At 35.2% G+C, this 17,649-nt stretch overlaps 2 protein-coding genes across 2 annotated transcripts; one reads left to right on the plus strand and one right to left on the minus strand.

The window, feature by feature from the left end:
• Window positions 1–7,216: 7,216 nt before the first annotated feature.
• On the plus strand, window positions 7,217–9,508 carry LOC108830912 (U-box domain-containing protein 17-like). Its single transcript, XM_018604516.2, has one exon. It carries the CDS (start codon window positions 7,347–7,349, stop codon window positions 9,456–9,458), a length of 2,112 nt encoding a protein of 703 aa, XP_018460018.2. The 5' UTR covers window positions 7,217–7,346; the 3' UTR covers window positions 9,459–9,508.
• A 3,063-nt stretch (window positions 9,509–12,571) lies between these two features.
• On the minus strand, window positions 12,572–17,459 carry LOC108808543 (uncharacterized). The gene is made up of 10 exons (XM_056985592.1): window positions 17,055–17,459; window positions 16,768–16,811; window positions 16,365–16,482; window positions 16,164–16,278; window positions 15,210–15,769; window positions 14,633–14,876; window positions 14,178–14,550; window positions 13,843–13,998; window positions 13,236–13,730; window positions 12,572–13,143 (listed from the first exon to the last, which is right to left on the minus strand). Exons 1-10 carry the CDS (start codon window positions 17,251–17,253, stop codon window positions 12,838–12,840), a joined length of 2,610 nt encoding a protein of 869 aa, XP_056841572.1. The 5' UTR covers window positions 17,254–17,459; the 3' UTR covers window positions 12,572–12,837.
• Between the last annotated feature and the right edge of the window lie 190 nt (window positions 17,460–17,649).

A 17,649-nucleotide genomic window follows, 5' to 3' on the forward strand; every position in this document is an offset into this window, starting at 1 on the left:
ACTTTTTTCAAGGCTGACAAAATGTTTGTAAGCTGACAAAAAATAAAAATAAAATATAAATATATATTAAATTATGATAAAAATGATACAAAAGTAAAATATAAATATACCTTAAATTACGGTAAAAATGATACACAATAAAATATAAATTATCTTAAATTGTGATAAAATTTTAAAAACAAACTTAGCATATTCTTGATTTAAAATAAAATGATTACAATAATGAGAATATTATTTTATTTATATAGATATCCTAGCATGTAAAATAATTCAGTTTCACAAAATAATTATAATGTACTATAATATAGTCAAATGTGTATTGTGCAAAAAAAAATGTGTCTGGATTTAAACATTTGTCAAAAGATACCAAAAGAATTATTTACATGTCTCGATGTTAAGTTTCTTAATTGTTATTTATTCCATTAAAACAAAACTATATGTCAAAGAAATTGAAATATTTATATCCTTGATTGAATAACAACCCCTTATATTTTGTCCTTCATAGATTTGAATTATGCTGATTTTCTTAAAATTTATATGTTGTCATGTACTCCATAGTTTTTTGTTTGTTGGATTTTTTTAAAAAGAAACGAATTAACTTTGCAAATATGTATTGACTTGAAGTTTTATTTCGAAATTGAACGTATGCGACATATTGTTGCTGAATTGGGTCGTGTTATCAAAACAATTTCTGTGATAAGATTAGCACATGACTTTTTAATTATATCACTAAAAAATTGACACATAAAAGTAAAAAAAAAACAATTTTTATGGTTGCAGCAAGTTCATATATGAAACCCATTATATGAAGTTGCTTACAAATTCACCTAGGAAAAGAAAATGATACACACTAAAAGCAAATTAGAAACTCTTTGTTTGGAGTTGCTTTAGTGGAAATCTCCAACTGGAATAGCTTCTTCCTATTCGTTGTTGACGTTCATGTTTTCTCCATCCCATAGTTTTCAGTAAACTTTGCTAATTGCTACCATACCATCAACCTAACAGAAACAAACTGATCTATGATTGCTACCTGCCGGTCACAGTAAATTAATAATTCAGAGCTATGCTCTGGCCAAGAACACTGCTAATAGTTCTGATGACATCAATATTCTAGAACTGCAACATGATGTAATATAACCCCCTTTCTAAAAACAAACATGGGAAATATATATATGCAAAACTCTCACAATGATTTAATGGCTGAAATCTTTAACGGACTCTTTGCTTTTATTGAGATAATTTCAGCGAAGATAACTTTTGGCGGTGGAGGCAACCAAATCCTCATCCCCCACCATTTCGATCACTTTAACATCTTCATCTTTCTTAACAACCTATATATATATATAAGCAGCTCTTTCAAGTTTTAAAAATATAAAATAAAGATGTGATTTTGCTTAGATATAAGAAGATTCAAGTACCAAGTTTCAGAGCCCAGATTACGAAGTGTGAAAAACATAATTGAAGTGTTTCTTCAATTACAATGGACCAAAACCAAGGATGAATATGAGCAAAGCTAAGAACAACCCATAAATCAAATCAAAGAACAATGACGCATTAGTATATTGTGAATGATACGAAGAGAGGATGAGGAAAAGATGAGAAGTACTCACATATTTATATAGATCCTTGCTGCAGATCTAAATGACACATTGAATGAGATTAAACACAAAATCACAGGTCGAACCGTTTCAGATGGCGAGAAGAAGCCCAGACGTCCCGGCATCGCCGTCGCACGAAGAGTATTCTTTGATCGAATAGAATTAAAGTTGGAGAGCAGACTCCATTTACCCGGGCCGTACACATCGTTAGCCCAACACACATTAATGATCAAAGCTCATCTAGAACCAAGCTAAATGAAACGCTGAGTTGCACTTTTTTGGGACACGTGTCAATGCAAGGATACTCGAATTTCTTAGGTGGATGCTGATGTGTCAGCAGGAGAGATCCAACCTTCTTTTATATATATAGATGTGTCATGTGTGGTTTGAGCCTTCAAATTGTAGTAGTGTGATCTTTTATTTGGAAATAGATCCGACCAGAAAGTGTTGGCAAGAAACTTATTCAAGAGGCACTGCATAAGATGAAAGTATATTTGGTTAAGAAAAGAAGTTTATGATGTGCTTGATATCAAAGAGGTCACATGAGGACAAGAAGGATCAGAAAATGCTGAAAGAGCTCTTGTCTCACATATTTATAAATTTCATGTATCACACTCGGGGCCAGTAAAGGATATAGCATATGATCATGCAGGTCAAATGACCCATGTTATTTTTCGGAAAAAAAAAATTGCATGTATTTCCAATAGAAATGGACGATGAGTTTTGCTTACTGGCCCTTGTAAAACTCTTGTATCATCAACTTGACCCTTGTTAAAAACATTTCTCCCTCTGCCACTGCCCGGGGCCAGTCCAACGTAACCGACTTTTCTCCACCATAATGATTCAAAAGTTTCCGGTTTGCTGGTGTACCATTGTTCGTAGAAACCCAATACCAACTACAAGCACTAGTAGCAAAATGTACGAAGGGTTAACCAAACCTGATATCGGTATTCATCGTAGAATCAATTGAGATTAGGCTCATAAATATTAAACTGTTTGAATTTAATTATATTAAATATTTACTACAAAATTTGGCGATGTATGACTTTTCAAAAGATTTTTTTGTCAATGTTTTGTTTTATACTTGTATAATTGTTGGCCAGCCTAATTTTATTCCCGAACTTAGCAAAAGTAAAGCAGGGAATCAAACCAATTAAATGGCTGATGCCATTGACTAGATTCTACATAGGGCGACCTTGACACCTTCTGTATACATATATAAATATTTTGTTTTAGTTACCATTACGAAAATCAGCGATTCTATATAAATACGGTCATAAATTTAATAGAGATTATGTCAAGAATTAAATGCTTCTGTGTTTTATTATATGTCGTGTTCTTGGTACATTGCCGACCTAAATAAGTGGTTCACCGGATGGTCAAACAAACCTAAAGAAGGGGTAATGATTCAGTTATATACCACACGATAACATATAATATAGTATTGATATTTGCCAGTATCGATATATTGTCATACTCCCTCCGTTTCATATTACATGTCGTTCTAACCTTATTCACACAAATTAAGAAAACATTTAATTTTACATATTTCCAAATTAAAAACACTATTACCAATACACCTAACCATTTATCAACCAATAGAAAAATGGAAAAGAGAATATTGTCAATAAATTTTACATTGAAAACCGAAAACGACACTTATTTTGAAACAAAAAATTTCCTCTAGAACGACATATAATTTGAAACGGAGGGAGTATAACAATCGAATCTTACGACATTAAAAACATAAGAAAATACATTGATAAACGAGACTCATAAATATTTTTGCAGAATACATTAATTACTAGGTGATATCCGCGCCTTGCGCGGAGAGAATGAATTAAATAAAAATTAGAATTTTTAATCTATAGATATTAGAATGGTAAAAGTTTTAGGCACAAATATTACATATTATATAATGAAAAATTGAAGGTCATTGTGCATGTTATAGAAAGTAAGCTTCGATTTTTTTTGGTTAGGTGTAATTGAAATAAATTTTATGAAAGTTTGTCTTCCTACAAGAGTAGTTTACAATTTGTGCAATTGTTTAGATTTTTTTTAATTTTTTAAAAAACTTGTCTAGTAATGTTTCGCAAGTAAATCCCCAAAATTTGTGTGTGGTTCTTAATTATTAATGATAATTTAAATAGATTTATAGTAAATTAAAAATATTAACCGAAACCAAAAAGCTGATTGTGTATATCAATTTTCTATTTTTTCGATATTGTATAAATTACGGTTAAATTTAAATTTTCTTAATATCTATCTTTCCTTAGAATAATGTTATTTAAATTTGCATATAAAACTTAAATTTAATATTGAATCGAATTTGGTTAAATTACGATCATAACCTATCTTTGATTCATATGTAAATTGATGAACAATAACATTATTAATCTATTAACATTTATTGAGATTTCTTAATCTCAAGGTCTTGTGGCTTAAGTTAAGGGATTGCAATTTATTATAAATTTTGATTTTGAATTTTATGTACTTCGTAATATCAATTCATAATATTAAAAATATTAATGACATAATTGACATTGTGATTCGCCTAAGCACATAAAATTGAATTAATATATGCGCAATTAATGACATGATTATGATTTATACCTATGATGGTCATTATCATAATGACATGATCATGAATTGTAATGTATTATAGGAAACGGTAAATGTCTTTATTTCGGTCAAACATATTGAATTGCATACCAAATTTAGTCAGAAATTGATTGAGATAGAGTAAAAAACACTTAGAACATGTACTATATAGATCACTAACTTTTTATAATAACATATAGATTTATATACACATTTGTACTTTAGCTGGTTCTAGAATTATTTTTTTTATTTTAAATCTAAACTGAAATAAATAAATTTAAAAATTATCGACCAAGTCAATTATTATTTTCAATATAGTTTAGAATATTTGGAAACTGATATTAATTGGTTTTAGATTTATTTTTTATTTACTTAGTAAACATTAACTCAATAACATATTAATAACTGACATGGTTAATTCCACCTCAATTTGAAAGAAAATGAATAGTCTATGCCAAAACTTTAATCCTAATAATCCATAACTTCTATTTTAAATTTTAAATTTTCCAAAAGTATTATAACTAAAAATAAACAAATAGGAAACAATATTGACTATGATATTTGAACATATTAAAGAATCTAATAATTTATACGGTCAAAATTATTTGCATGTTAGTATTAATGTTGATTGCTTAGTTAAAAATATTGGGCTTAAATTAAAAGATTGCAAGGACTAAATTTAATATTGTCCAATTAGTTAAGAAACTATACCAATTATATCTGCTTATTCGATTTATAAATATATTTTCAAATCATCAATTAAATTATATATGTATAGACGATAATTGGTACAATTTCTTTTGGGTATCTTTGCATAAAAATATTAGTAAGTATAACTTTTTTAAAATTTAGATATAGATAATGATCACTTACCAACTAAAAAATCAGGATAGAATGTTCCATCTAATATCGAACGATAGGTCACATGTTGAAGGCCAGAGAGTTGGTTTAGGAGATCTTCACAGTTTCAAACCCTGGTGGTAGGAAAAGAAACAATCTTGTAAGGGTGGTTGGTTGTCCGGTAAGAACCGTATGAGGGGGTCAAAGAGAAATTAAAAAGAAGTTTGGAACATTTTTGGATGAAGAAAGGTTCAAACTGGTGCATCAGTTCCTTTTAATTGAAAGCATGGATCTTATCTCCCTAAAAAAAATGTGGGCATCAGATACAAAACAAATTACAATATCGATATTTTATGAAACTATATACAAAGAACAATTTACTTTAGCATCCACGAAAACTATTTCTATGGTCTCTCCACCAAAAGACGTGTACTGCTTCCAGAGTCTAATGAATTTCACTCTTATCGAACAATATATTTATAGTGAGAAATATAAATTACACGGCTTTATTAAACGGAAAGTGTATAATGTGATTGAGAGATCAATTAGTTGTTACCATATTAGGCTGATTCTAAGATTTAAGTTTCCTACATTTTTAAATTTATCAATTTGCTTCAATATTGCATTAATTACATTATTTCAAAGATTAAATTCATGCAGCAAGTATTACACGACTTTTGTCAATATAATGTGAATTCAAACAAAAAAAATCAATCATAATTGCCAAAGATAAATGCAGAGATATTATAGGAAACATGTTATTTAAAATATAGGAAATTCATGTATAAAATTAGTCAGAAAGATGAAATATAGGAAACTGATAGAAAACAAATTTAAATCAATTGTTACTGGCAAGTGAATACAAATCTAACATTATTTTGATTCAGTCGTGAGAGTAAATGCGATTGATCATCCCCTTTTTATTATAGAAACATAAATCGTAAAATATAGATATATATTATATGATTTATTCATGAAATATAACCAATATTTGTTAGCTGGCACAATTACACGGCATCTCCTTCAGATAACAAATAAATTTGTTTATTTAACCCCGAACTTGTATAAAAAACTGTTATAAATAATGTATAAAATAGTGGTGGTCAACGACTATGTTATATAGAAAAAGACTTCCACCATTATGTTCACGAAAACGATTTTGGTAAAATTCACTATGAAACTTTGATAAGAACCATTGCAGATTTAAGGTGATCATATATTTCCTTTCCAATAGCGTACAAAATTGATTAATCACTACTCCTATATTTATGGGAAGTTGCTAAAAAATAAATAAATAATATTTACTAAGAATTTTTTTTATAGAATAAATCAATGCATGAATTAGTTTATGTCGTTAATATGGGACATATGTATAGGGTTTAGACTGATGTTAGATTCAAACACATAGTCAATACACATAGTGTATAAAATAATTTTAGATTCAAAAATATACACGTAATAACCTTTTTATTTTGAATATAAAATTCATTTTGAATAAAAAAATTAGACCAATACGTAACCATCTATATTAATTTTGAATAAAAAAGTTAGAACAACATGTAATCATCTATATTCATGTTGAATAAAAAATTAGATCAATATGTGATGTGATACATATATATGTGATGTCATATAAATGATTACAACTTTATAGATGTGATACGTATATATGTGTATATATGTGATATGAATGTTGGCAAAGTTAAAGTAATTTAAGGGACTATACAAATGTTTAGTTAAATAATAATGTTTTGATCAATGACATGTTATGTAATTACTCTAGTTAACTAAGGTTTTTTAAATAGAATAGGTAAGAGGGATTGTGGAGTTGCCACATAAGAAATGGCGCACTTGTAATAAACACATAAACTAAAAGTTTCTTTTAAAAGTGGTCTCCTCAAATAATAGAAAGGGGATGAGTCAGAATGGTGAAAAGAGTAATTAAGCTCAAATAAATTTGTTTTATTGGATCAGATTTGGCATTTGTTTTGGTGATAATAATTACTAAAGAAAAACAGAAAATGGAATGGACAGAACATGGATTCTATCCGTTACAATTAAGGAGTAATTGACTTTACTCAAAACATTTCGCTGTAATAAAACTTTCTTAGAGAGAGATAAACCAAAGAAAAAAGAGATTACGCGTTCTTCTTCGTCCTTCTCTTTGCCAGAAAGTATTGTCCTTTTCACTTTCTTCTCCTCTGACTTTGTTCTTCGTATATAAATACTACACGTATATAAATACTACACAAACCTTTGCGAGTTCTTTTCAAAAAATCTGGGTTAAAATAAACGGAGCCAGAATCAATGGCCACCGCGGCTATATTCTCATCTCTGCGGCGGAGGAGATCCCCATCACTAGAAGCCTTTTTATCCCCCGTCGACCTCTCCGGCATCGCTCTCGTCCAAACCCTATCTTCCATCTCCTCAGACCTCGTCTCTTCTTTCGCCGCTACACGTTTCTCCTTCCAACGCAGAAACTCCCGTTCTCTGATTCGTAAAATCGAAACCTTCTTCGTATTATTCGAGTTCCTCGCCTCCGGATCACGCTCCACCTCTTCTTCTTTCACCACGACGACACTGCTGTGTCTGAAGGAACTTTATCTTCTCATCTACAGGTCAAAGATCCTCCTCGAGTACGTCGCTCAGTCCAGTAACTTATGGCTGTTGCTCCAAAACCCTTCCATATCTGGCTACTTCCATGATCTCAACCAAGAGATCTCGACTCTCCTCGATGTCTTCCCTGTCAACGATCTCAACCTCACCGACGACATCAGAGAACAAATCGAGTTGTTACAGAGACAATCCTTGAAATCGAGGTTGCACATAGATAACAACGACGAGTCCTTACGCGAAACGTTCTACTCCTTTCTCGAATCCTTCCAAAACGGTGAGATTCCGAGTCCAACCGCTATGAGAACCTTCTTCGTAGAGAGGTTAGGGTTTAGAGATTCTAACTCTTACATAACCGAAATCGAGTTCTTGGAAGAACAGATTGCGAATCACGACGGAGAGTTAGAGCCGGCGAGTTCGGTTATCAACGGTTTCGTAGCGGTTACAAGATACTCTAGGTTTCTGTTATTCGGATTCGAGGAAGAATGGAGGATCGAGAAACATCCAAAGGTTGATGAAGGAGACACGATCGTAACTTCAGTTCCGAGAGATTTCGTCTGTCCGATCTCTCTCGACCTGATGACGGATCCCGTGATTGTTTCCACAGGTCAGACTTACGAGAGAGCCTCCATCGCCAGGTGGATCGAGGAAGGACACTGTACTTGTCCCAAAACAGGACAAACGCTCCTCGTGGGCTCTCGTATCGTCCCTAACCGAGCTCTCAAGAACTTGATCGTGCAGTGGTGCGCAGCGAGCGGCGTAGCTTGCGAGTCTGAGTTCGTTAACGAGGGTGGTTTCGTGTCGCCGCCGACGAAAGCTGCTGTTGAAGCTAACAAAGCGACTGTTTCGATACTCGTTCAGTTTCTAGCGGATGGATCGTCTGAAGAAGCTCAAACGGTTGCGGCGAGGGAGATTCGGCTTTTGGCAAAAACCGGGAAGGATAACCGGGCTTTTATAGCCGAGGCAGGTGCGATACCGCACCTGCGTCGGCTTCTGGAGTCGGAGAATGCTATAGCGCAGGAGAACTCTGTGACGGCGATGCTTAACCTCTCGATACACGAGAAGAACAAGAGTATGATCATGGAGGAGGAAGATTGTTTGGAGTGTATAGTAAACGTTCTCGTCTCCGGCATCACGGTGGAAGCGCAGGAGAACGCGGCGGCCACGTTGTTCAGTCTCTCCGCGGTGCACGAGTACAAGAAACGGATAGCGTTTACTGATCATTGCGTCGAGGCTTTGTCTTCGCTGCTTAGGAGCGGGACGCCGAGAGGGATGAAAGACGCGGTTACGGCCTTGTACAACTTATCAACGCACCCTGATAACTGCGGTAGAATGATCGAAGGAGGAGGCGTGCGGAGTCTCGTGGGAGCGCTGGAGAACGACGTCGTTTCTGAGGAGGCGGCAGGAGCTTTGGCTCTGTTGGTGAGGCAGTCTCTAGGAGCTGAGGCAATAGGGAAAGAGGAAGGGGCTGTGACGGGGCTCATGGGGATGATGAGATGCGGGACTCCGAGAGGGAAAGAGAACGCGGTGGCTGCGTTGCTTGAGCTTTGTAGAAGCGGTGGAGCAGCCGCGGCGGAGAAAGTGTTGAGAGCACCGGCCATTGCCGGGTTGCTGCAGACGCTTTTGTTCACCGGGACGAAGCGGGCTAGAAGGAAGGCTGCTTCGCTTGCTAGGGTTTATCAGAGGCGGGAACATGCGGCGATGAGGTCAGGCGGGTATGGGGTTTTAGGGAATGTGAACGAGAATAGAGACGCCGGCAGTTTTACGACGGATGTCTCTGTTCCGATGTCGATCTCTGTATTGTGATCTTATGTGTTGATTGTTTGTTTTGTTTATATTATAATACATTTACTAGATCTTGACCCGCGCTTTGGAAGCGCGGAATATTTTACGATGAAAAATTTCACTAATAACGTAACAAATATTTTGTTAACTTTTAAAGAGTGTGTATTTCAAATATTTTTGTATTTAAATCAGTGTTTTTAAATTCAACCCGATTGTGATTATATCGGTTAATCCGGAGATCTAACAATTCAATTTAGTTTTTTAAAATATTTATATTAAAAAGTCACTAAAACCCGAGACTAACCGATTGAACTGATGGATGACCGATATGTAATCTAATTTGATTGAAATTGTAATATTTTCATAATTTGTAGTCTTATAATCCAAATTTTAAAATTCATTATTTTGTAATTTATGAAATTATGACGTTTCTACAAAATTTTAAAGAGAAAATGATGGATATAAAATAACTAAGATTAATTATTGTATCGTTTGGAAACATTGATAGTAGTATATAAAATATATTGTTTGGAAACATTGATAATAGTATAAAGAAATAAGTATATTGTTTGGAAACATGGATAGTAATATAAAGAAAAGAACATTAGTGATTTAATGTAGGTTTAACTATAAAGTATAAAAGTGTATTTAATTTAAAAACTTACAAAATAAATGTTAGGTCCAACATAATGTTTCTGTTTTAATAAGATAGATTGGTTGGGAGGTATAATAATACAAAGTAAAAGTTTTGGAGAAGATATGTTTATGTGTATCTTCCAGAGGAGAAAAGGAGTTTAGTGCAATGATCTTTATGTGTATTGTATTTCTTATGTAAGCTATGAAACCTATTACATTGTGATGGTAACCAAAAATGAAATTGCGTTTGTTAGAGTTCATTATTTAGATATGTAAAAATCAAATAGGGGAGGAGATGTGCTTGGTATTGAAAAAGAGGAATGCATATTAGAATTATATAGTTAAGTGGGTTATACTTGGATTTAAAGATATAAAAAGATCCTAGTAACAAAGACTTCTGACTATTGATTCATGGAGAACCTGTAAGGAAAACATTCAACAAAAGAATAATTACACCTAACAAAAAAAAAAAAGTGAGGTTTGAAGTCTGATGTATGCTAGTAGTCTCTTCTCCATTTGTGAAATTGATAGAAGAATATTATTCCAGAAAAGCATTGAGTTAAGATATTCATTGCAAAAAAGTTAGAGAAAGAAAGAATCTCCAGTAATTGATAGCTCTTATGTTGAAGTGGTGAGTTGGGGCAAATTAACTTCATCTTTTTTCTTTTTTAAGATTTTGTTTCTTCCTCCTATTTAGAAAAAATCTTGCTAAGTGGATCTCATCATTATTGTTTCTTCTCTTACAGATTATTAGAGAGTTAAGCGTAAACAAATCAAGATACGTTTTTAATAGTTGTAGTCTTGTAGATAAGCCTTATCGTAATGTTTTCCTATTTATCTTTAGCTTTGATTTTTATCATTTTATTATTCTTCTTGTGTAAATACCACCTTTGATCATCAGTAAGAATAAGAAAACTTTGATCCCAAACTAGAATTTGTAATTTCAAGATTTTGTTTGTTCCTCTGTTTTTTCTTCTTTTATTTATAATCATGCTTGGTGGATTTCATGAAATATAACTAGGAGATATATGATTAAAAGATAAGTGTCATCCACTATTTTCTGTACGCTTCTTTTTGAAGTGGATGTCACTTATGGTGTTTTTGACGCGTTAAATATCATGTGCAATATGCGCATTATCGTCCATCGGTCCATGCATCTATGATATATTTATTTCATACATTTTTGTAGTGCTTTTCTTGATTTCAATATAGAAAGGTTATATGCATTAGGATTGTCCAACGGACTCGGTTTTATTTAGTCTCCCTTAGACCATCCGCAATGGAGGTTTATCACGAATCCTTGGCACATAATCCTAAGTTAATATGAATACAATAAATATTATAAACCTAAACTAGCTAAGAATTGATCCCTAATTAAGGACTAGAAGGACTTGATCCTTAGTGACATGGCATTGTCCTTTTTCAATCAATCCAGATTGAATTTCATCGCCCAGTCAGATCTAAATTCATCATCAACCTCTTTCAATCAATCCAGATCGTAAAATAATCCTCCAATGGCTCTCGAATGGGTTGTATTAAGGTACGCGACGGCGTAAAATTGACCTTAGACCGTTATCTCAACTTCTACTGCTGAAAGCCACTGGTTTTGCAGCTCCTGTTTTGTCTGAAGAAACAAGAAGAAGAAGATGCCAACTTTGAATCTATTCACGAACATACCAGTCATCGCCGTCACATGCTCGAACATCCTCAAGGACGCTACTAAGGTCGTCGCTAAGATTCTGCAGCGAGAGTATCTCTCACGTTATGACATTCACACAGCATCTGAAACAAATGCTTGTTTTTGCTGGAACCGAAGAAGTGAAATTTCTCAACTCTTTGCCAATTTTTTTTTCACAAGTACTAAGAATTCCAAAGTAAATAACACCATTGGACTCTAAATTTTGAGATAGATCTTTAACTATTCAAATACAAAAAAAAAAATAGTTTACTAATGCTAAGGATTCCAATGGTAGTAACACCATTGGAGATGCTCTTACATCCTCCTACTTACATGGGAAACCAAAAGAAAAAAAAAAGAACTTTATGGCATGGGCATGGATATAATATGTAACTTGCTGAACGATTCAATGAAAAAAATCATGGCCACGCGTTACGCAGTTTCTTTCTTCTTAGTTTTGTATTATATGACGACATTCGTAGAGTATTGATGTAAATTATTCAAAATATTGAATGGACTCCACCGTCATATGCATGTTGCTAGTACTTAGAAAAATTGATCGATTCAGACGTTATCTTTACGATCCATCCATCGCCTTTTACAGCTGGAGAGAAGCTTCTAACATTGTAACCCGTCTTAAAAGCTATCTAGAAAGATTTAATTTCTCAGCTGGAGAGAAGCTTCTAATATTATAGCCCGTCTTAAAAGCTATCTAGAAAGATTTAAACTTCTAACATTCTTCTTTCCACAGATGTTTAGGGGAGGAGAGACCTCTGACTAAAAGTAAAAGATGAATATGACTAAAAGTAAAAGATGAATATGAAGGTGTTGTCAACTAGCTTCAAAATCACGTTAAAGCCCAAAGCTAGGAGATCTTTTAACAAAACGTTTAAACAAACATCAAGGACATGAAAAGACGAGACAGGTTAAGGAAAAGGTTTCTTAAGCTACAAAAAGGATGATGATGATGATGATTTATATAATAAATACATTCAGAACATATCCATTTCCTCTTCAGCCTCGCCAACACAAACCTCTCTATAACAGAAAGGAGCTTAAAGAAAAAAACACTCACTTTCTTTATTTTTAGTAAGAGTTTTGCCAGTGCTGCTGCTGCTGGGTTTGATTCGAGGGCTGAGCTCCTCCTGCACCCTCTCTAGGGTTTTGCTGCTGGCGCTCGTGCGACATTTCTGTTTGGGACTGATAGAAATTAGGGTAGCCATGAGATCCATAATGCTGTTGTTGCTGAGCTTGACGATACCCTCCTGCTGCTTGCTGACTCTGTTGGAGTTGCTGCTGTTGTTGTGCTTGGAGGTTGTAGTAAGTGTTAGCTGGAACACCTGACATGGTCCTCGAACCATGCCCGTGATGCCACATCGCTGAGTTATCATTCTATAATATTTTTGATCAAAAAGAGGAAAAATGTCATCCAATGATTCAAGAGAAACGGGGGTTAAGGAAGTGACTATAAAGAGATAAATTACCTGCTGCTGCTGATGCTGTTGTTGCTGCTGGAGTGCCAACAGATGACTGTTCTCTTTGTATTGAGAACTCAGAACATCTTCATAACCGGCAGGAGCAGACGGTTGTTGGTTAAGAGGGAAGTTTCCAGCGGATCCAACATTGGCGGAGGAGTTTCCAAATCCATAAGCGGAAGCAGGAGCTGTTGCAGACTGAGGCAAATTACTGGGAGAGAGATTGGCTTTGTACTGCGGAAGCAAGGCAGCTAGTTGTTGCTGGTGGTATGAACTGTTACCAGCAAACGCTTGCTGGAAAGCGGATGGCATGTATGGATAGTTCTGAGGCATCATAGGGTAACTGATCATGTTTGCAAAGTGTGCTAGCGGCATTGTGGGTTGAGAGTAAGGATGCATTGGAAGCTGTTGAGGAAGAGCTGGTCCAGTTGCGTTGATATTAGCACCGGGTAAGTTTTGCTGCGTTGGCTGTGCCGCCGCCGGATTTCCACTGCCCCGGAGCGCCTGCAATGTAAGAGAATATATACAATCATAATCATACAAATTCCTCTTGTTTATAGAAGACAGAAGTTTGTAGAAACGAAAGACATATCGTGTTTCTTAAGGGATTATTTACCTCTGGCATGGAGATGCTTTGGCCACCAAGTGATGAAGCATTGTTGCTGTTTCTTGACTGCATAGACTGTGCAAAAGTTGAATACTGGAATTCAAGATCCCTCGCATTTTGTGCAGTTTGCGCCAATAAACTATTGGGAACTGAGTGTGCATACCCCTGCCAAAGTAGGAAAAGAAAAGAACAATCAAGAACACTGCCATTAGGCATTACTAATTTACTAGCTAGCCTCATATCACTTCAGAGATCACAAACTACATTTCCAACAAAATTATGAACAGCCTGAATGCACTGTTCGGAAAACTTAATATAATGCACATGTAAATTAATTAACTTACCATCACATTCGATAACGAAGCAAGATTCTGTGCATGTGTCTGTGACGCATCATATGCAGTATTCAGCTGCTGTTTAGTGTACCCTGCCTCAGACTGAGCAAATGTGTACTGGTGGTCCTGAACAGTCTCGGGCTTCTGCATCTGATCCTGATCCTGTGCATGTGTCTGTGATGCATCATATGCAGTATTCATCTGCTGCTTAGCGTACTCTGGCTCAGACTGAGCATATGTGTACTGGTGCTCGGGGTTCTCTTGCTCCGAATCCTCTCTCCTAGATTCTAAAGAATCATCATAACTTCCAGCAGCAGGTGCGTGGCCCATATTTCCATTGACCGTGCTTTCAACATGTTCATCTCCATAGAACTCAGTATTTCTGCAAAAACAAGCATTGATCAGTTAGTATATAATACATAAAAAGGTAAAAAACCATAGAATATTTTTGAAAGAGGGGATACCTTGCATCTGAATGTTCGATCTGTTGAGCTACATCAGGAGTCTCTTCTGCGTTGTTGCTCAAAGGCCTTGTTCCAAAAGCTCCAAAACTTCCAAAACTTAATTGTGAGCATTCTTCTGTGTTGATTAGCAAATGATTTGGAATAACGACAGCACGTCTATCCTCTTCATGCGAGGCTCCTTGGTCATGACTATCTACAGTTAGTGGTTGAAATTCCGCTGAACCATATGAAACTTCATCTTCATCTGAAAAGTAAAAATCAAAAAGTGAATTAAGAAACAACCAAGAACACAAAAACAAAAAAGTAATCTGTTTTTTTCTTTTTACAGAACTTCAAATTGAGCCTCAACTCTACCCCAAAAAAAAACACAATACGAAATATAAAAGGGCGTTTTGATCATAATGGCAGATTACTAGCAATCATTGTTATTTATTTGATGAAGAGACGCATTGTCATTCACCTAAATATATAAATAGAGTGCTCACATAATCATCAAAAGAAAAATCAGACAATCACACAATAAAGTTTAAGCCGAGATAGGCACTAAGAAACATGTACACAGACTTTAAGATATTACCTTTGTGGTGGTCTACAGGATGGCTCTGCGTCTGATACGCGTACTGATTCTCGTTAAATTCAGACGGAACTCCAGAGTCATCTTCTTGGACAATTTTACCAGCAACCGAGTCAGGTTGCACTTGATCTACTCCAAGATTATCAGAAGGGCCATTTTCTGCTAAATGAATATCTTCTAACCGGTCGCTCAGATGCTGATCTACTCTGGCGGATTGGAAATCAGCTTGACCATCGCATACCTCTGACTCGGCTGATGCTACTGATACAGAAGATGTGCCAGGAGCTAGTGGCTTCTGAATCGTCGGCCACTCTTCTTTAACAGGGGCCTGGTGATTTGCATTAGCTTCATGCTCGTGATTAATCTCAGAACGCATATTGGCATTTTGTTTTGAGTTTGTTGTCTTGTTCTGTGGTCTACCCATCTTCACAATGTCAGCCATAGACATCTGGCCTGGAGCTCCAAACCATGCAGTTTGATGTCCAGAAGCAGGCTGTGATAGTGATATTCCATCTCCGGTAGCAGATGGCAACGGCAATTTATTTTCCGTTACAACAGACTCACTGCAAAAGATGAAAAGCGTGCATAAGAAACATGCCTAACCTCTTCATACGACACCTACAACTACACTCATCGTGTAAAACATTTGCATTGCTTCTAATTAATCAAAATATTACATGAAAAATTGTTTAGTTATAAACTCAGATCATTCTGATCGCACCTGCAAATAAACTAGTAAAAGTAATTGTGAAACCTACAAGATAATATCAAACAAAATGATCGCAGAATTTCAATTTCATAACCTCTGAATTCTGATACACCACTTAATGGATCTTACCAATACAATCATTAAAGTATTTAATTCAATTTCAATATGAAGGACACAAAACTCCCACTGATTTTTTCAGTTGCTTCAACTATCAAACTGCAAAAGAAAGAGACCACTCAAGGGAAAACCTGTGTGGTGTCTGCTGGTGGTTTGGCACTCCAGAGGCAGAAGACCAAGAGCTTGTGTAACCCTGAGTTCCACTTTCTTTCTTGTGTGTAGATTTTCCCTGGACGTTTCCAGAATCTGAACAAGAGAAGTACATAAGCATGAATCCTATAGTTAAAGCTAATGTAAAATTTACCCATCCATTCAAGAGATGGTGTTTATACCAGTAGAGCTGAGACGGGTAGATGCACTTCGTCCAGCATAGCGATCAGAGCCACCTCTACCACCGCGGTTGTATGTATTATTAGCACCACGAAACCGGAAATCTGGTACATCCCTTGTCTGAATAGAAACAAAAAACTTCAAATAAAGCCAAAGTTCCAGTAAAACCAAAAGATACTAACTCAAAAAAAATAGAGATTTGATTGACTTCCACCGAAACATCTAGCGTCAGGTGCTATTTGAAGGGCATATGTATATATCGTCACCACTAAGCATGTAAATGTACAGAACCGTGACTAGAAACAGCAGATAAAGGTGCTAATACAAAATTAAATAGTGCCAATTAGTTTTGCATTTAAAATGCCAGAAAAGACAAAGTCTCTTGCGGTAAGAAAACGGACTCACCTCTTTCTTCTTCTCTTTTTTGCTCTTCACCTCGTGAAAAGGATCTGGACAGAGGAAAAAAAGAAGAGTATCACAAATAGATGCCAACTAATAAAGACAAAACCTTGACTCTGAGAACTAACTTCCACAAAAACAAACTTTCACCAAAGTATGAAAGAAGACGACTTTTAACCATTAGCAAGAAAAAAGCTCGAACCTTTTGACAAAATCAGAAGCTTTGATACATTGGAATTAAAAAAAACCCCAAATGAAACCCTAAAACCCTAATAGAGAAGAAAAGGGGAAACCTTGAGAGAGGAGGCGATGAACGGCTTCGTTAGGATCCATATCGCACTCTTTAAGCATAGCGTAGATCTCAGCCTCGGGAGAGTTGACGATTTCCTTCAAGCTCTCTACTGTTTTTCTAGACCCTGACGGGATATCCTTCATTCCATTATCCCCCTTTCTCGCTCCCACAACGACCTTGCTGCTGCTGCTGCTGCTCATCTTATCCGCCGTCACCTGCCTCTCTCTCTCTCTCTTTCGGATCTGCTGGATAGAATATATATATATATATATAAAACGATGCTTTGTGTCTTTTGTCAGCGGCGAGAATACGGAGGAGGGAGGGGGATGGATGATTGATGATATAAGAAAACCCTCTCGAGATTTTTCCACCCTCGTTTTAATTTGTTTTCTTTTTCCTCTTTTCTTTCTTCCTCGTCTTAATATTCAGTCTTTTTATCACTATCGATTTAATATTACATCTATTATCACATCAATGTTAGGAAAAAAATATAAATAGTAAATTGAATTAAATATGTATGAGTGAAACTTACGATTTATTCTTTTTACTATCTAAATATATATGGGATAGTGAGTAAATGTGAAATTAACAAAGAA

Source organism: Raphanus sativus, chromosome 1 (assembly GCF_000801105.2).
Source record: "Raphanus sativus cultivar WK10039 chromosome 1, ASM80110v3, whole genome shotgun sequence".
Classification (NCBI taxonomy): Eukaryota; Viridiplantae; Streptophyta; class Magnoliopsida; order Brassicales; family Brassicaceae; genus Raphanus; species Raphanus sativus.